The sequence below is a fragment of the Natrix helvetica genome (genome assembly GCF_964273705.1).
Source record: "Natrix helvetica genome assembly, chromosome: 6".
Classification (NCBI taxonomy): Eukaryota; Metazoa; Chordata; class Lepidosauria; order Squamata; family Natricidae; genus Natrix; species Natrix helvetica.
Genome location: NC_138553.1, coordinates 22,509,174 through 22,529,780, shown reverse-complemented (window position 1 = coordinate 22,529,780; position 20,607 = coordinate 22,509,174). Strand labels below are relative to the sequence as shown.

General features: G+C 39.8%; 1 protein-coding gene across 6 annotated transcripts in view; it reads right to left on the bottom strand.

Annotated features, from left to right (window-relative positions):
• The window catches only part of MYBPC1 (myosin binding protein C1), a 106,710-nt gene that overhangs the window by 29,258 nt on the left and 56,845 nt on the right, over window positions 1-20,607 (bottom strand). For all 6 annotated transcript variants that reach the window (XM_081957392.1, XM_081957394.1, XM_081957393.1 and 3 more), the window contains 11 exons: window positions 19,678-19,844; window positions 18,059-18,191; window positions 16,155-16,279; window positions 15,201-15,306; window positions 13,350-13,516; window positions 11,937-12,099; window positions 9,121-9,227; window positions 7,364-7,497; window positions 4,961-5,120; window positions 3,036-3,140; window positions 2,146-2,334 (listed from right to left, as the gene is read on the bottom strand). In XM_081957392.1, the coding sequence (XP_081813518.1) occupies window positions 2,146-2,334; window positions 3,036-3,140; window positions 4,961-5,120; window positions 7,364-7,497; window positions 9,121-9,227; window positions 11,937-12,099; window positions 13,350-13,516; window positions 15,201-15,306; window positions 16,155-16,279; window positions 18,059-18,191; window positions 19,678-19,844 (1,556 nt within the window). The remainder of the gene's footprint in view (window positions 1-2,145; window positions 2,335-3,035; window positions 3,141-4,960; window positions 5,121-7,363; window positions 7,498-9,120; window positions 9,228-11,936; window positions 12,100-13,349; window positions 13,517-15,200; window positions 15,307-16,154; window positions 16,280-18,058; window positions 18,192-19,677; window positions 19,845-20,607) is intronic.

The window sequence follows — 20,607 nt, the reverse complement described above, 5'->3', positions numbered from 1 at the left end:
ATAGAGTGGTATTAGTACTTCACTTGACCTTGATTGCATCCCTCTGTTAATGCAATTTAGGATTGCATTGGCTTTTTTGGCTGCCACCACACGCTTCTGGCTCATATTTAACTGGTCCCTCTCACAGTTACTGCTATTAAGACCGGTTTCACCCAGTTTATATGTGTACATTTGGTTTTTCTTGCCTAAGTGTAAGACTTTACTTTTCTTAACAAAATTTTTACTTAACAAAATATACATAATCTCTTGTAGGTTACTAAACAATTTTCATGCTTGTTATATTAGTTAACAAAGAATCTTACAGCACTTTAAAAATTAGCAAGCACACGAAAGATTTGCAGTGTTGCATTACTAATGTAAATAATTTTTGTATTAGGAAAATACAGCTGATAATATCAGCTCGTTATCTGTACACTTCTCTTGTTTTCATTAGAATAGGTGATATTTAGAACCACTGAGCTCATCTTCTGCAGTCCCTAACAGAAACAATTGAAAAATCTGATTTCTCAAAAGAAATATCATCTTAAAATCATCAAAACATAGATAAGGGGAATGAAACGGCAGTGTGAATGGAATAAGGCTTAGAATGGGGATGAATATTAAAATAAAGAGGAGGGATTTAGACATAAGTTAGCACAGGAACAACAATTAACCTTAGAAACGGTAAATTGGGTGCTATTGAGAAGGATGCAGGGTCTAAACCATTATTTTTAAACCATGGTGACTTTAAGATGTGTGGACTTCAAGCAGTGGTGGGTTGCAGGCAGTACACCCCGGTACAGGCGTACCAGAGCCTGCCCAGAGCACCGGGTACTGTTCCTGTACGGTCCTCCAGAGGGCCCCCCCCCGCCCGAGCTCCTTACCTGTCCTTTAAGCCTTTGCTGCTTCTGCGCACGCTCATGGCATGTACTGCACCTGCGCGATGCTCCGCCGAGCAGCTGGAGCCTCCTGGAGGCTTGCAGAGGCATTGCAGGTAGGTATGACACATGCGCACGCTGCGCACGTCCATGTGGGCAACGCCGGGCCCGTTCCAACCGTACCGGTTAGAACGGGATCCAGAACCCCCCACTGACTTCAAGTCCCCAAATTGGCTCTTAGCCAGCAATTCAGGGAAATGAAGTTCATGCACCTTAAAGTTTCCAAGGTAGAGTAAGAGCGAACATATGCAGATTTGGCAGATTAACAGAGTTGGAAGGGACCTTGTAGATCATCTAGTTCAACCCCTTGCCTAAGGAGGACACCCTATACCATTTTGATCCTACACAGGTCTGTAATATCTTCTGATGAAAAATATGTGTTAATTTAAAGAATAATAATGAATAATAATGAAGCTGCAGCCGAGACTCTAGAAAGAGTGCAGAGAAGAGCAATAAAAATGATTAGGAGACTGGAGACTAAAACATATGAAGAACGGTTGCAGGAACTGGGTATGCCTAGTTTAATGAAAAGAAGGACTAGGGGAGACATGATAGCAGTCTTCCAATATCTCAGGGGTTGCCACAAAGAAGGGGGAGTCAAGCTATTCTCCACGGAACCTGAGAGTAGAACAAGAAGCAATGGGTGGAAACTAATCAAGGAGAGAAGCAATTTAGAACTGAGGAGAAATTTCCTGACAGTTAGAACAATGAATCAGTGGAACAGCTTGCCTCCAGAAGTTGTGAATGCCCCAACACTGGAAGTCTTTAAGAAGATGTTGGATAGCCATTTGTCTGAAACGGTATAGGGTTTCCTGCCTAGGCAGGGGGTTGGACTAGAAGACCTCCAAGGTCCCTTCTAACTCTGCTATTGTATTGTATTGTATTGAATCATCAGTAATAATTATGTTTAACATTGATCAACTTTATTGGTAAAGGGATTTCTTTCTGATGGTATTTCAGTATGTCAGACCAGACCAAAACAAAACAAAGCTTCATGACTGCAACATCAAGTGAGAAAGATTAATTTGTTTTCCTGCTTCCTATTTCTACAGAATTTTGAAGTCTTCTCTGAAACTGAATTAAATCAACTATCTTTCTTCCTGGATTTTATGTGAATGAATATCTACTGTATTTTTAATTAATTTCCAGGGTGCTACAGTACCGTATTGCAATAAAACCATTTAATAAAAGTTATGCATAATTAAATACATAGTTATGATTTACTTACCTAGAGGCACAAAAGGTTTTGACGGCATGCTTGGCTTGGAAGTCCCAATGGCATTGACTGCGAACACACGCACCTCATAAGCAACTCCCTCAATCATCTTTTTGGGCTCAAAAGTTGTTTCTTTAATAAGATCAAAATTTAATCTCATCCATCTGGAGCTTTGCTTCTTTTTCCTTTCAATATAGTATCCTAAATAAAAGATATGCATAAATTTAAAACTATTAGTTGAGGTTAGGGTTAGGGTTAGTGTTAGAATTTTTTAAAATGCAATTGTTATGGTAAAGGTAAAGGTTCCCCTCACACATATGTGCTAGTCCTGACTCTAGGGGGCGGTGTTCATCTCCATTTCAAAGCCGAAGAGCCAGCACTGTCCAAAGAAGTCTCTGTGGTCATGTGACCAGCATAACTAAATGGCGAAGGGGCACAGAACGCTGTTACCTTCCCACCCAAGGTGGTTCCTATTTTTCTACTTGCATTTTTATATGCTTTCGAACTGCTAGGTTGGCAGAAGCTGGGACAAGTAAAGGGAGCTCACTCCATTACATGGTGCTAGGGATTTGAACCGCTGAACTGCCGACCTTACTAATCAACAAGCTCAGTGTCTTAGCCATTGAGCCACCATGTGTTATGGACAGGTCTTATTTCAGGATCTAATCAGGGTCCATTACTGAGACGAGAAGTTTAGTTTTTTCCGTTTTCAGAACACCTATTTCACTTGGTCACCTCCAACCATCTAAATAATAATAATATAACTTACACGTTTCCTTGAGCAAAAACTCTCAATTGAAGCCCTTCTGCTTATGAATAGTGTATATACTTCCTTTTCAAAGAGCCACCCAATAATTCTACAAAATCATTAAAATACCAGTTTCAATGAGTAGTCTACATACCTAACAGAGGAGATCCGCCATCATAGGCTGGAGGTTCCCAGGTCATAATACACCAGTCTTCTCCTATCTCAATCACATTGGGTGCCTCTGGGGGATCAGGAATATCTGTTGCAATTAGAAGTTTTAAGTTGTTAAAGTTTTACTGGAAAATAAGAGAGTTTTACTTTTCTTCATCTCAGACCAAATTACTTATAGCTATATTGGAGTTATATATATATCCAGGCTCACTTTAAAAAAATCCAAAGTCACTTACATTATGGAATTTAAATTAACCACAAATAAGCTAAATCCCATTGACTTCAATAGATTGGATCAAAGACATATTTACTTGGGATTTCACATCAGGTTTTCATTAAATAGATAATGTTTAATGAAATGTTTCAAATGTTATAATCTAAATCAGTGTTTCTCAACTCAGCAACTTAAAAATGTATGGATTTCAACTCCCAGAATTCCTCAGCCAGAAATTATGGGTGTTGAAGTCCACACAATTTACAGTAAATTTGCTGATGGTTTCCAGGATGAAATCTCTACTGAAATAGAAAGAAATTCATTTGGGGAAAAAATCACTTCGAGTCCTATTTTTAACTCAGAGCTATTGAAAAGCTAAAGCAACACTCTTTAAAATGACTGAAAACATACACAGAATTCTAAGTCATTAGGTCAATTTTCATGCTGGTTGGGAATTAAAGGAGTTTAGCAGATTAACAGAGTTGGAAGAGACCTTGTAGGTCATCTAGTCCAACCCCTTGCCCAAGCAGGAGACCCTACACCATTTCTGACAAATGGCAGTCCAATCTCTTCTTGAAAGCCTCCAGTGATGAAGCTCCCACTACGTCCGAAGGCAAGCTGTTCAATTGGTTGATTGTTCTCACTGTCAGAAAATTTCTCCTTATTTCTAGGTTGAATCTCTCCTTGATTGATTTCCTTCCATTATTCCTTGTCTGGCCTTCAGATGCCTTGGAAAATAACTTGACCCCTTCCTCTCTGTGGCAGTCCCTCAAATATTGGAATACTGCTATCATGTGTCCCCCTGGTCCTTCTCTTCACTAGACTAGCCATACCCAGTTCCTGTAACCGTTCTTCATATGTTTTAGTCAGTGGTGGGATTCAAATAATTTAGCAACCGGTTCTCAGCACTAATGACCAGCTGGGTGGGTGTGGCTCGGTGGTCATGTTACTGGATAGGCATGGCCAACTCAACGTCACTCACTTTGTGGGCGCTTCGCCTTAGCTGTTACAATGCAATGAGGGCTTCTGCAAGCAGGGCAATAAAGATTAGGCTAGAAACAACACCAGAATGTTTCCTTCCTACCTTCCTTACAGGATTAGCCCTGTAAAGTGGGAAAAAAACAAAAGGAGATTTCTTACAACAACCGGTTCTCTGAACTGCTTAGAAAGTTAACAACCAGTTCTCCCGAATAGGTGCGAACTGGCTGAATCCCACCACTGTTTTTAGTCTGTGGTACCATAATCATCCTGGTTGCTCTTCTCTGCACTTTTTCTAGAGTCTCAACATCGTTTTTATAGTGTGGTGACCAAAACTGGATGCAGTATTCTAGGTGTGGTCTTACTAGGGCTTTATAGAGCATTATTAGTACCTCACTTGATCTTGATTGTATCCCTCTGTTAACGCAATTTAAGATTGCATTGGCTTTTTTGGCTGCCACTGCACACTGCTGACTTAACTGGTTGTCCACTAAGACTCCAAGATCCCTCTCACAGTTACTGCTGTTCTGGTTTCACCTGATCTATATGTGTACTTTTGGTTTTTCTTGCCTAAGTGTAAGACTTTACTTTTCTCTACATTGAATTTCATTTTGTTAGATAGTTTGCAGATACAACACTTATGGAGGGCATCAGTTTGGAAAAGGCTGAAATAGGAAGAGCATTGGTGCTACTTTAGTATAAAAACATTGACTTACCAACTACTTTTATATTGATGTGTGCAGAGTCTTCTCCAGCTTCATTTTTCAGCATTATTCTGTAAGAACCTGAGTCATCTTTTTCAGCTGAATCAATCACCAAACAACTGCTGTCTGGATAATTCTCTGCCCGTATTCTGGATGCAGAATCCATAATCCACTGCCAATCATTTTGCAGAAGGGAATAGGGTAGGGGGAGAGAAATAGTTTAAAAAGGGGGGAAATTAGAAACCACCAGAGGATCGACAATCAGAATTGAATTAGGATATGTCATATGGAAATTGCACAAATGTAGCAAGGAATTTGTCAAATACTCCATGGACACATTCTTGATACTCCAGCCTTTGTGCTTATTTTAACAATGCTTTCCGTTTTTTAAATTTTTTAAATTAAAATGCAATAAAGCAAAGCACCATGTCACCAAAACATCTTTATGTTTAGAGAATAGCTGTGACTTAACATGTGCCTTCAAGGCTTTCTTAGAACAATTAAAAATACATGATTGCCACTTAGTCTGGATTTGGACGCATATCTATTTATTGAGAAAGTGAAAAAAAATCACTTGAGCTAATAAAGGGAAATGGGGGGAGGGGGAAAGCAGCAATCTTCCCAGTTTATCTTTTGATAAATGGTTATTTTACAAGACATATTCCACTGTGCCCAATAACCCAAATATTATTGAATTCCCCCTGGAAAAATACTAGCATCCTTAAAATTTATCTCCCTATTCTTGCATTAAGGTGGCACAGTGGTTAGAGTGCAGTACTGCAAGGTACTTCTGCTGACTGCCAGCTGCATGCAATTTGGCAGTTCAAATCTCACCAGGCTCAATGTTGATTCAGCCTTCCATCCTTCCGAGGTGGATAAAATGAGGAGCCAGATTGTTGGGGGGGCAATAGGCAGACTCTATAAAGCATTGTAAAGCGGTATATAAGTCTAAGTGCTATTGCTAAGCTCTAATACTGCATGCTAATGTCTACCGTAGCAATATTTCTCAGTTGTCTACTCAGCCCTTATTCAGTGACCACAATTGAACTGGCAATTCAGTCATGAAACGAAGTGGTCACTAAGTGAAACGGCAACTGTGCTTGATATCCGCCTTCAGCATTACTTGGCTTTACAGGCCTGCGAAGGTTATAAATGCCAGTCTTGGTTGCAAGATTACTTTTGCGTCACAGTTATAACTGTGAAGATTTGCTAAATGAGGCCGTTCCTAACCGAGGACTACCTGCATTTTCTCATGACTGTTTTCAAAACACTCAGACAATGGTCTAACAACTAAGAGGGATAGCAGCAGTCTTATCCACTGGGTATGGTTAAAAAAACCCCAGCATGCTAGTGAGGATGGTGCGGCTGAAGCCTTTTCTATTTTTTATGCATCACACATTAAAAAAGAGATGCGAAGCCTGGATTTTTGACCACCCCATCGCACTGCCCTCTTGGCTTTTCTGATTATTGCCTGTGGGCGTTCTTCGTAGTTGACTGAAATTCACAGAGAGAATTTAAAGAATGTTGATCTATTCTTAACGCTTAACTAATCTTACTGGTTGTCCTCGACTTAATGATCCTAGTGGAGCTGCCCATCGTGGTGGTAATGTGATTCGCTGTGGGACTGACCTGATTTTATGATCTTTCTGCAATGATCGTTAAACGAACCCATTGTTTGCTATGGGGCAGTTTTGCTGAAGTAAAAAATGTTGTAACATGTGATCATGTGTCCACGGGAACTGGGAATGGCGGTAAATAAAGGCTGCTTGACAAGTACCCATCATGTCCTCACATGATTACGGAGCTGTGTGTGGCCATTGGAAGTTCAGGACCAGATCACAAGTACCCATTGGGAGATCCATTTTAACTTCAAGTAACTAATCAATCGGTTGTAACTCGAGGAGTACCTATTTATCATCTCCCAAAGATACCAGTTATGCCTATATCTTTTCTGGATACCTGCAATATTTTATGAAGGATTACTAATATACCTAATTATCTGATAGTAGATTGTTAAAGGTGATTGCAACTCCAGCAGCTTACAACCCCTCCTGAGTTTAGTTCAGATATATGGTACTTATTGATTAAAGAGATTCTGAGTATTTAGCAATAGCACTTAGACTTATATATCGCTTCACAGTGCTTTACACCCCTTTCTAAGCAGTTTACAGAGTCAACATATTGCCCCCAACAATCTGGGTCCTCATTTTACCCACCTTGGAAGGATGGAAGGATGAATCAACCTTGAGCCTGGTGAGGTTCGAACTGCCAACTGTGGCAGCCGGCAGTCAGCAGAATTAGCCTGCAGTACGGCATTCTAGCCACTATGCCACGCCTTTCATGCCACTGCACATTTTATTACAACTTATTTAAAAGATTGGGTTTAAGATGTATTTGTTTCAATTGAAATTTTACCTTATCTCCCCTGCTCCACAGAACCTTTGGTGGAGGCTCCCCAGAAACAGGGATTTCAAGACGTAATTTCGTTCCTGCGACAACTGTTACCGTGTTATTATCACCAAGGCCATCAAGGTGAAGCTTAGGAGGATCTGCAAAATCAAGGCACTTAAGAAAACATCTCAAAATTTGAATGTGTGATAGAAGAGACCTTTCCATCTCAGACTGGAGAAACATCTTCATGCATACAAAGCCAAAGTTAATGTAATATGCTGAAGAAGAGTTTTCGGAGTCAAACTAAATGCCCCTAAACCTCCTAGAAAAGCGTAGCACTAGCTCAACTATACAGCATCAAATTTAGCAGTCACCCTCTGCCCAAAATCACTTTCCCAGGGAACCTGAATTGTCAACTCAGCCAAAAAACATTTAGAAAGTGAGCAATGATGACAGTCTCTGGAATATGTTACCAGAGAGCAAACATAGAGAAGTATGCTGAGAAGTAGGAACCCTGTAACATTAACCCCTCAAAAAAGAAACTATGTACGTGAATTATGGCTTTTTTTGGTCTTTCAACCCCCATTGTCTTTTACAGTTTTTCTCTCTTATCTCATAGTTACACCCTAATCCTAACATTGATTTACAGATTAACAGAGTTGAAAGGGACCTTGCAGGTCATGTAGCCCAACCCCCTGCCCAAACAGGAGACCCTACACCTGCCTCTACTTAGGATCAAACTCATAACCTCCTGATTGTGAGGCTAGAGCTCCCCCTCTGGCCACCGAACCCCTTCGTTAGATCATGTATCATTAGACATATGATGTGCTACAGCCACATCATGCTGCTATTTCTAGTCATGTGTACACCCTGACTGATTATGATTTGCATATAATCCTACACTTTTTTGTGCTTATCTCCAGCACTGCCAATGAGCTAATTTATGCTTCGACATACAACAATTGTGTCCTAGTCTCTGGTTCAAACATACCTCTGGAAAAACATACCTCTTACAATATAGAGGATAGCAGAGAAACAATGTCTACATGTACATTTTAAAACATTTAATATATGTCTTATTATTTTTAAATAATATCTATTAGCAAACTGATTTGTTCAGATGCAATAATAAAAAAGCATCAATATTTTTAGTTCTTTAGTGTGCTATAATCAGGACTCCCATTTTATTCCATTCCATTCATTTTCTACTCCATTCCACTCCCCTCCCCTCCACTCTCCTCTACCCCACCCCACCCCACCCTACCCCATCCCATCCCATCCCCTCCCATTCATTTCCACTCCCATATCAATTCCACTCCATTTCACTCTACTCCACTGCATCCTCATCTCCACTCTCTATTCTTCACTCCACTCCACCACATTCTATTCCAGCTGGCCAGTGCACATGCTCATAATGGAACCCGAAAGAGCAGCTGACAACGGCATGTGTGCCCATAGAGAGGGCTCTGCCATCATGGTACTAGGCCATCATTTCCTACAATATCTAAAACACTATATTACTGTAGAAATGGCCAACACAATCACTGAAAATTATGTAGAATTCTAGATTTCCATAAGGTTGAAATGCAGGAAACAGACTAGAAACTCTGGCTACTGCCTGGACATTTTGAAGTTGCAGTCCTACCACGGCAAGATAGTTCCATGCTCAGTTGGCTTTAAGAACATTCAACAATCAGTCCATTTTAGAAACATGACATCACTTCTGTGCACTTATTATATAAATACAAGACAATAAAAAAAGAGAGAAACATAGGAGTTACCTATAATATGAACTTTACAAGGGATGTTGACATTGTAGGCATCTGGAACAAACATGTATTCACCGTCATCCTCCACAAGTGAGTTAGCAATAATTAACCGATGGATTCTATAAAAAAAGTCAAGGTAGGAAACCAAATAAATATTCTTATTCCTGCATGAGAAACTTGGTGAGGGTAGTGCAAAAGCACAGCTAAACTGGAAAGATCCTCTGAGCTTGGTTGTTAATCTAGAACATAATAATGGAGGAGACTGTGCTGCACTAGCATTTACACAATTGTCTTTCTTCTATTACACCTTCACACAAGCCTGTTGTTAATTTGTGTAGAACCTGCAATAGGATTTACTGTTGTGAAAAGGTAAGGCAATTGAAAAGCTCAGCTTTTCAAAAGCATTTTGAACTTTGGTAAATTCAGCATATCAGGCATTTCTTTTGTGTGCACATTGCAATACTAGGTAAGCCTCAAATGGGAAAAAAATGAGCTTGAAATGTATACAGGCAGTTCTCAACTTACAACAGTTCATTTAGTGACTGTTCAAAGTTACAACGGAACTGAAAGATGTGACCTATGAACCAAAGGTGCTTTTTCAAGAGGCAACTGGACTTTCTGCTTTTTCTTTGAAGACTTCTTGGATGAGAAGCTAAATTTTCAAGAGTTGCCTCTTGAAAAAGCACTTTTGTAACAACCATCACCTGGATGACTGAGAATCTCCATAGGCATTTAACTGTGACTTAGGAATGTTTTCACAGTTATGATCTGCCAGAGTTTGTTGCATAAATTCAAGTCCAGAAAGCACAAGCAGATAACTGATTCAGCTGGATTCATTAACTTCTTTATATACATAAGAATAGATGAATAAATGTACAATACCAACAGGTGGTTCTTCCAAGTAAACACAAGGCAGAAGAATTACAGGCAAACACAAGCAGTTAGATTCATTTCAGCAGACAAGCCCAGACAGACTGCTAGTCTACTTCTTAGAGCAGCAGACTGCTTTCTTGTGTTCTCAGCTAAGCCATGCCCAGACTCCAAGCTTAAGTTTCTATTCCAATTCTTTGCACAGACTCAGATCTGTTTAATTGGCTGACTTAGTTGCTATGCCTATTCATTGGCTGACCTTGTTCCCATGTCTCTCCCAGTCATGAATATTTTAACATGATCTTTGCAGCATCCCCATGGTCATGCGATCAAAATGAACACACTTGGCAACTGTGATCACCTTTTGCGACCGTCTCACAAGCAAAGTCAATTGGGAAGCCAGATTCATTTAACAACCGGGTTACTAACTTATCAACAGCAGTGATTCATTTAACAATTGTTGCAAGAAAAGTCATAAAGTGAAACAAAAGTCATAAAGTGAAACAAAACATTAACAAATGTCTCACTTAACTACATATATTTTGGGCTCTATTGTGGCTGTAAGTTGAGGACTACCTGTATACATTTTTTTTAAAAAAAAATAAGGAGTTATTGCAAAGATCTGCATAGAAGCTTTATTTGAAAATTGAATCTTATGTTCAAGAAGGAACTATATAATATTTTTCAGAAAAAGGATGGTGGTGAAGAGTTTAATAACATTGTCCTAGATATATTTAATTAGAAATAAAGTTCAGTGAGTTTAATAGTACAAATTCCCATGTAAATTGGTCCTTTTATCTATTTATCATTATTACTGCAGCTTTCACAAAATAAATGCACCGGAGCTAAAGATGGGGAAAGAAAATTCATTTAGTTCATATTTTAATTGAGTGTTGGACCAATACATGAATTAACTTCCTTACAGTTGTCCAGATTTTGAGATTAGCTCAACCATAATTTAAAACTATTTTAATCACCATCTTCTTCATTAAAAACAATCCCAAGGTAAGAAAGTACTGTACAAAAGTGCATATATTCATAAAACAACATACAAAAGTGCTAATATTGCCAATTATTTGCAAAACATGGCAAAAGTGCAAAGAAAATTGCACATATCTGGAGCTATGTACACCAAAATACAATGTTTAGGATTAATTTTTAAAAAACAGAGTTCTCAAGCATAATGAATTAAACTTGAGATGTTTACAAGAATGAATATCTGAACCTCATATATCATGTTTCCCCAAAAATAAGACAGGGTCTTATTTTCTTTTGACCCCCCGAAATAAGCACTTGGCCTTATTTTTGGGGAGGTCTTATTATTTTTGAGATGCAGGAGGCAGTGAGTGTGATCACCTCATGGCTGCTGCTGTGTTGCAATATTTTCGGGGAGGGCTTATTTTCAGGGGAAGGCTTATTTTAGCGCATTCGCTCAAATATCCGATTGGGCTTATTATCTGGGGAGGTCTTATTTTCAGGGAAACAGGATATTTATTTATGTAGCTGCAAAATTCTCTATTATGGCAACAGAGTTTTGTAATGCTTCCTGGAATCTTCTCATTTTCTCTCAGCTGTTTTGGAGGTTGTTCAACATGTTCTGGTACTGATTATTCTGAAATGGTTCCAGGCATACTTCAGTCCAACACGGTTCTCCAGATGTGCAGAATATCAATCCAGAAAAAGAGGGACTCTTCCGAGAATGACCAGGTTGGCACATAGCAGGTGAAAGCCAGAATATCATGGTCATTCAAGAACATTTTGTTACCGGAACACAGATTTTTGCACACAAGTAGATTATTGCCAACTTTACCTGAAGTATAAATGGAATAATTTGGAAGAATAATCATTAGACCAAAATGAGTTTTTTTCTGAAATCCTGGTTCAATTTCACAAATATCTTTGAGAAAATCCATGGCTCTTACTATCACTATTTTTCCTGGTCTAAGTTACAAACTTACCTTCCTTTGTGATATAATTTGATGCGATCACTGGGCGGGAGCAGCTGGCCATTTTTGTACCACTTTCCTTCTACATTCTCAGAAATCTCACACTTCAAAGAGATCTCTTTGCCGAGCCTGACGGTCTGATCTTCCAGTGGATGCAATATCTTCAGTGGCCTCACTTAAGAAATAAGGAATGAAAGACTGCTAGTTTTGTTTTATTACGGGATATTTATTCAGTGACACCAGACTAGATCATGTACTTACATGCCTAGACTTTGGACCTGGTGTGTCTGTGTGATGCCTTGCTGGCCACCTCATTTTGAACCTTGTAAATGTGCACAAAAAGGAGTGCATGCGCAATGGACTCTTGCATAGATTTGGAAATTCTAATATTTATAGATCAAATTTTGAAATCATCCATCTTTCTCACAAGGGAGCAGTGTACAAATAAAACTTTAGAACACACACACACACACACACACACACACACACCTCTCTCTGTGTATGTGTGTTCCAGCATAACTCTGGCACGCCTTGAGCAATTTCAACTAAACTTGGTACACAGATGATTTACTGTTTGGAAACAAATAATGTGGGAGTAAGACACCCCTAACACCCCTTGGTGTGTGTGTGTCTGTGTGTGTGTCCATGTGTGTGTGTTCTAGCATAACTCCGGAACGCCTGGGCTGCTGAAATGAAAAGGACTGAATTATATCTATAGTGTCAAGTCACAGTACTTTTGACAGTGATACTGTGCATTTTTGATCCAAGTTCTGTTAAGATATAGCCAGTTGTGCCTTAAAATGGCTTCTACTATACAGCACAATAGAGTTGCTATAGTAACGGCTTTGCAGCATTCCGCAAGGGGGCTCCCTCTAATACAGGATTGGGCTAAACACATACCCAGGGTATGCTGGGTTATCAGCTGTGCTGGTATATAAACTTTAAAAACAGGCAAGCATAATTAAAAGTTAATTAAAAGGCAGAGGAAGGACTTTCAGAGTGCTAACCTGCCTCATGGCTGCGTTCCTTAGGCAGGGCTGCAACACCATGTTTTTCCACTTTTCCAAATGGCCAGGAGGTTTGGGGCTCATCTCACCTAGGGGAGGGAGAATGAGGACGAGAGCAATGGCAGAGAAAGCTCTCTTCCCAGACCTTGCCAGCCAGAATTCTTTAGCTAATATGCATCTACAACTTAACAACTTTTTAATAGGCTGAAATCAGGGATGGGTTCCTGCCGGCATTACTGCCGGTTTGGCGCCCGGAAAAATTTGTAGACAGCCATCACATTTTGGATCACCTAAAGGCACCAACTTATCTTCAAAGCAGTCAAAGACTATCCATCAGGTGATAAGGACATTCTAATAGTGTGTATGTGTGTGTGTAAAGGATTCCTGCTAATAAACTAGAAATACAGTGTTCACTCACAACCAACGCTGAGCTTGCCAGCTGATTGTCCTCCAGTTGTCATGACTGAGTAAGTTGCCTTGTCTGCTTTCGTTGCTTCTTCAATAATCAAAGTGTGCTTTTTACCCTCGATTTTAACTTTATATCTTGATTTACTATCAAGGGGCAACTCCACACCATTCTTAAACCTGAGGAACAATAACAACAGCCCAAAATGGTATAATTAACTTGAAAGTACTTTTACTTTAAAAAGGCATCCAAATCTTCATTTGATTGGGAAAAAAAGCCATCTTTTAAATGAAACAAAACAAAAAGAAAAGAAGGAAAAGAAAAGCATGGTATATGAGATAAATGAAGGAGGGATAGGGGAAAATCTTGATCAGGTAGGATCAAGTTACAGAGTTTAGCTTAGTTTGGTTTTTTAACAACAAGCACACCAGCGTCTTGTGACTGTGATAGCAATAGCTTATATACTGCTTCACAGTGCTTTTACAGCCCTCTCTAAGCAGTTTACAGAAATCAGCATATTGCCCCCAACAATCTGGTCCTCATTTTGCCGACCTCGGAAGGAGAGAAGGCTGAGTCAACCTTGACCCTGGTGAGATTCGATCTGTCAAACTGCTGGCAGCCGATGATTAGCAGAAGTAGCCTGCACTCTAACCACTGCGCCACCGTGTCTCAAAGAAAATGATCAAAGTGATCAAAGAAAAACAAACTTGTAACTGGATGCATATACAAAGATTCATGGTTTTTACCTATGTTGCGCCATCTTGCTTTTTATTTATTTGTCAGAAACCAGAGAATAAGTGCGACATTTATCTTTGGTTTTCACTTTCAGAAAAATCATAGTTCTATATAGTTGGATGGGTTATTTTGGTCATAAGACCCAATCTCCTATCTCGTGCAAGAGTTCTACCATCATTTCTACACCGTTATTACATTTCACCATAACCAAGTTTTATTCTGTAGCTGAATAAAACAAATTGGCAATCAGAAGGGATCTCATATATTCCAGGAGAGCCCTGGTGGTTCAGTGGTTAGAATGTAGTATTTAGACAAACTCTGCCCACAGCCTGGAGTTTGATCCTGACAGAGTTTAAGATTGACTCATCCTTCCAAGGTTGGCCAAATTAAGATCCAGATCGTTGAGGGCAATATGCAAATAACGCTTGCATTGTAAGCCACTTAGAGTGTGCTATAAAGTGCTACAGGGTGATATGTAAGCCTAAATACTATTGTTAGTGCTATCCTTCTATTTGTAATCCAGCTGCCTAGATTACTAATAATGTCTGTGCAAATTGGAGCCTTCATTTGGTATGAACCACGGAAGCTCCGTCATCATAATTCCTGGGAAATATTCTACATAGAAACATGCAAATGCCTTCTTGTTGCATAATTCCATGTGCATTTTGGCTCTTTCGTTTTAGTTTAGAAAAATGTGATGAAAAAATGAGTTTCAGGAGAGTTTCCATTTGTCTTCATTCTGTACTGTTTGCTTTTGTAAAATGGTTATCAAGGCCCTGTATTGTTTGTCATCTTTAGTGACTTCCGTTTAGCAAGCCTTAAAAAAAACCTTTCTATTTTTAAATAAATGTGTTTGGTTCTTAAGGATCAGTTCAGCTAAAGCAGGGGTGTCCAAACTTGGCAACTTCAACTCCCAGAATTCCCCAGCCAGCTGGCTGGGGAATTCTGGGAGTTGAAGTCCACAAGTCTTAAAGTTCCCAAGTTTGGACACCCCTGAGCTAAAGAGTCATAATCAAAGTCAGGTAAAAATGGGAGTGAAATTAGGTGTGACTGTCTTGATTAGTGACCACTGTCCCTCGTGAATGCAGGTTTAAAATATTTATGAAAGAAAGTTGGTAAATGACCTACCATTTCACGTTCGCATCCTCTTCAGACACTTCAACTGATAATTCTATCCTGTCGCCAATATAACCACTGGTATCTTCCAGGCTTTTTGTCACTATTACTGGAGGCTCTGAAGGAAGAAAAAGAAAACGTATCATAAACAAAAGATCACAAAGAAAGAGGTGTGTGTGTGTGTGAAGTTCCCTGAAGATGGGCTCCAGCATGAGTCTGAAACTCGGAAAGTAAAAACTCTAATCCGGTAACCAACCCAGATGGGATTCTGCAACATTATCCTGGGACAAGCCATCTCTGATACTAGGTGATTTCTCATGCTATAGCTTTCTTTGAATCAGAGACCAAGTTCCTACATACTAGAGGTGGGTTCCTCCTGGTTTGTCCCGGTTCGGCTGAACTGGTAGTGGTGATTTGGCCTGGGTCGCAGATCAGGCAGTGACCCAGACTGGCCATGCCCCAGAACTGGTTCCCCAGTCTCTTCTCCCACTGTTGGCATGTTGCTGCGCATGCGCAGAACAATTTACAGTCAACTGTGCATGCGCGAGCAATGCACAGCGCATGTGTGCGTGAATGAACTGGTACCAACCGATACAGGAACTCACCCCTGCTACGTACCATCTGGGAAAATGAAGTTCTCGGGGATATCAGAGGCTGGTCAGGTATTAAATTTTAACAAAACTTGGATCCATTTTGCATTGGATTCCAAGATCTCTCCCTCACCCATCCACCCATTCAACCAACAATAACCAACAAGAACTCTGCAGAGATATATTGATCTTATTGAAATTTCCCCATTTGTCTGCAAAACGAGGACGATTGTCTGTTAAATGGGGATAAACTTGAGTTTAAATTGTCTGTGTTTAATCTGAAATCCAACGTACTGTCATTTATTGAATTGAGGTTTGACTCTATTACGGAAATGGACCGAAGCTTTGAAATAACAATTACGATTCATTACTGTACCTCTAACGAACAATTCAGTAGAGCATTTCTCATCGCCAGCTGTGACATGATAACGGGCATCATCTGTCACACCGCAGTTGTTGATAAATAGGATTCGCTCATTACCTTTGTGTTCAAATATGTATCTATGGGGAAATGGCAGATTAAGAAAGTTGGAATTATTAGAAGATGTAATTATTCTTTAACCTTCAGATCCCAAGTGGGTACTTCACTGTAAAGTGATAGATGCAACAGGAGGTATTCAAAAACACTTATCTAATTAGGTCACTGTGTCTGGCATGCAGGTTCCTTTTTTAAACTGTAGATAGATAGGCTGTGTGAAGTTAGGGATCACACTAGCAATTTGGAAGTGGGTATATTTAGCCCTTTGCTTCTTGCTGTAGTCTTGACAACAATGAGGGATTTTCCCCCAAAGAAAAAATGATTCCCTTGTCTCTTCTCTGGCAGATATTTTTTGTACCAAATTCCTCCACTTCCACTTGTTCAGTGCTTTTGGGTCCAAGACTCATGCAAAGTCAGATCTAACATTTGGCCTTAAAATTTCATGGGAAAACATGCAGTGCAAACTTCAAGAGTTCTGAACACAACAGTGGTTGAAACCCTAGCTCAGGGAAGATGGAAATAACCGTAACAGGAGCCTAGTTCCATTCCTGCACTCTTCACATATTTCCAAAAGTACAATAATAGCTGGGGCAAAGCAGCCAACATTTCTGGTAGGCCATATGGCTCAAGGGGTACGTAATGGGATATGGTGCCTTTCACCTTAAGGTCATTGGTTCACATTTGTTTCAGGTCAATAATGACCAAAGCTTATTGCCATCCTGCAGCTGCTCAATAGTCTGGACTTGATGTATTCAGGCCAGTTAGTTTTTAAGAGAAGTCCTTAGAGAAGAAAGCTTTGAAAGAGACACAGACTGTATTTTGGAAGTCGAAATTATTTCACACTTGGGTTAGAAAGTTAACTTAAAGGACCTAGTGGAAGGCTATATTGCACCTTATGCCACCTTTAATCCAATGTTAAACACTGAACTAAAGGGCTTCTAGTCACTCAAACTAATTTCTCAGAGGTCCTGTTAACTAACTCATCTTACTTCCTTGCTCCTTCTAGATTTCCTTGCTAATGAACCGTGATGGAGAAAGCTCCCACAAGAACAAGGAACTACTGCAGTAATCTTCACTGAATTTTTAAAGGCAGAGCTAAACATATTGGTTAGTGGAATTCACCCCGCCTCAATACTTAGGCTGAAAACTACCAACATACCACAGAATATGGTGCAAATGTTACAGTTCTCTAAAAGTATTTGTCATGGAGAGGGAAGAATACAATACGTAGATTTAATCTCAAAATGAATGAGGCTTCACATGTTTGTGTGGCCCAGTTTTTGGCATATCAGAAACCGGGCCATACTGTGGACTGGTGCCAGTCCACAGACTGGGGGTTGGGGACCTCTGGTATATTGGAAAAGGTGAAAATTATGAGTAAGGAGACCCAAGGTGACTAGGAGTAAGGGGACCCTTAAGAATGGAAGTCAGCTGAGTAACTTTGGACCAGTCACTCTCTCCAATTCTTAGTCTGGGAAGTTGAGAAAACATCCCAAAAGCAGAGTGAATGGCAAACCACTTCCATGATATTGCAAAACAAAAATCAAAAAACCCAACACTCAATGGACCTGTCCAGAAAATCACCAAGAGTCAAAACTGATTCCAAACCAAACCAAACCAAACCAAACAGATGAATAAAACTTAAAACTGCATAGTAAAGAAATAAACCATGGTGGCTTGTCCCTAGGCCCATATATTCATGAATGTCTTTTCACTAATGCCTAATATGCAACCATGGTTACATCACCAATAGAATAGGAATAAGAAATATTCTTTATACTTAAGTCAATGCAAATACTTACTTTCCACTTGGTCGTATTTCTTGGCCATTTTTATACCACTTCAGTTCAACTGTTGGATCAGCCAGCTCCACCGCAAACCTTACTTTACCTCCTTTGTCCACTTGATAAGCAGGGTCCAGAATCTTAGAAAAGGCTGTTGAGTGAAAAAAGAGGATGGCCACTGGCAGTAAAAAAGAAAGCCTTTGGAAAGTAAAAGTTGATATTTAACGTCACAAAATCGAAGTGAGATAGTCTAGCTGATTTTTTTTTAAATTATATTTTATTATAGTAGGGCTTCCCGATCTGAACTGCAAATCTCGAAGTGAATATTACATGATAGCAAAGAGAAGCAAACAACCTCACTAATATCTTGTTCTCATCTGTATTTTTGCAGCCAGTACATGCAGCAGTAGAAATACAGATGAGATAAATATGAACTTCTTCATGAATTAACATTTCCTCCCCAAAACTCAATTTGGACAGGGACAGGAAAGGAAGGATCCCGATTTCCCCAAGTTATTGTAATTGTGTATTTTGGCATTTCAGTGCCTCTTTCTACATAATTAGAACCATTTCAAACACGTGGAGCTCTGGAGATCCAGTCTTAACTGTATTGTGTCTAGTATGAAATGGTTTGAAATCAAGAGAAAGATCCAGAAGGTAGATTTGGGAAGCATACTAAGACCTGGCTTGTACTTCCCTTTTATTCTTTCATATTCAGAGAAATATGTGAAGGAGAAACTGTTGAGTTGCCATTGATAATGGAGCTGGAGACTTAAACTGATAATGTACATCAGGGATGTCAAACTCAATTTCATTGAGGGCCACCACTGGGGCATGGCCAGCTCAACATCACTTGCGTCAGGTGCACCTGTGGAGGCCCAAGTGCTCTGCCAACAAAAATGGAGCTCGGGAGGACCACAGACGCCCCCCAGGAGCTCCATTTTCACTGGCAGAGGCACCAGGGGCCAGTCCTTCTGTCAAGATTCCAAATAGCATCCAAAATTAAATCAGAGTCTGAGGCAAAGGATTCCTCAAAGTTCCAGTTTATTAAGAGCGCCATGTTGGCACATCTGAGAAAACCCGAATCTGAAAGCTTCCCGGTTTTCCCCACTCAGTTGAAAGTTCAAGATCTTGCCCCACACCCACAAGCCCATCACATGGTCCAATCTTCCACTGCCATGCTGGCAATTCCACCCATCCAGTTCCGGTCAGTTGCAGAGGTGCAGAGACAAAGGATGAGCTTGGCTTTCTAGAAGGAATTTTGTTTTGGCTACATAGCATCTAACTCTGTACAATCCCACCCTCCCATTTTCCCACAATAGAAAAGGCATAATAGAATAATAGAATACCCCTCAGGTCAAAGATCCAAGAGGAATATGGCTGCAGGCCTGACACCTTCACTATTTCCAGGGCAGCTTCACGGGCTAGATCTAAGCACCTCATGGGCTGGATCCAGCCCTCAGGCCTTGAGTTTATCTTGATGTAGATGACGGCCAACTTTGTTTTATTCAGTAAAAAGAAATTGAGTTGCTTAATTAAAACCAATTCTTTTCTGAACTTTTTAAAGGAAGATTTTTTTTTGGGTGGGGGAGGATTCCTGGGGGAAGAAAGATACAACTTTCTCAAGCAATTAATACCTGCACTCTTCTTCTCTTCCCTCCGAGTGCGCTTCAGACGTTTCAGCATACCCCTCAGGTCAGTAATTCCATACTGAAACGCAATCTTCTCATAATCATTGGGATTTGCATTCTTCAAGAGTTCCCACACATCTATATCTGGCTCTTCTGGTTCCTGTTTAAATTCCCTAATCAGGAACAAAGATTTAAAAAAAAACAGAAGAAAGAAGAAAAGGGATGTGGCCCAGATTAATGAGATCTCGTACATTACGAACGTGGCAACTGGAAATCAAATCCAAGGAAGACTAAAGACTGAAATGCTTTAGCTAGGCTTAGTTAGGCTTAGGAATGGGTTTGAGCTAAAATGTTCGGTTATATGGTTAAAGATCTTAATAGCAGAAAGGAAGAGAATAGCAGGATACACACTTACCCCATGTCTTCAGTGGGCAGTATATTACAGATCTTGGATTAGCCCTTTGAATGGAAACCTATGCATTTTCAGAAGAATGAAACTAGAAGTCTGCATTGTGCATTGTCTCAAAACTGTGAGGTATGCTAGAAATAGGAAATGTCAAAGGGTCTGGGATGAACCACAAATGGATTAGTTGGGTCAGGAATTAAACATCTATTAATATTTTAGTTCGAAACTTAATGAGATGTCATTTACTGACATATAAAAAGCATGTTAGTTAATGATACCCTTCGTTCTAAGGACATCACTATCATGATTAGATTGCTATGCCCTGCCATATTAAGATTTTTGCAAGGATGGGTTGGTGAAATCAACACGGAAGGCGGACACGTTCAAAAGAATTCGGTCTACTAGCTATAGTTTTTGAGCATCATCACAAGTGTAATTCTGAAGTTCCATGTTTCTATATTTCAAGATTATTTTTACCATGGAACTTTACTGAAATTAACCTGGAGTAAAAAATAAAAAGTGGCCAGTCA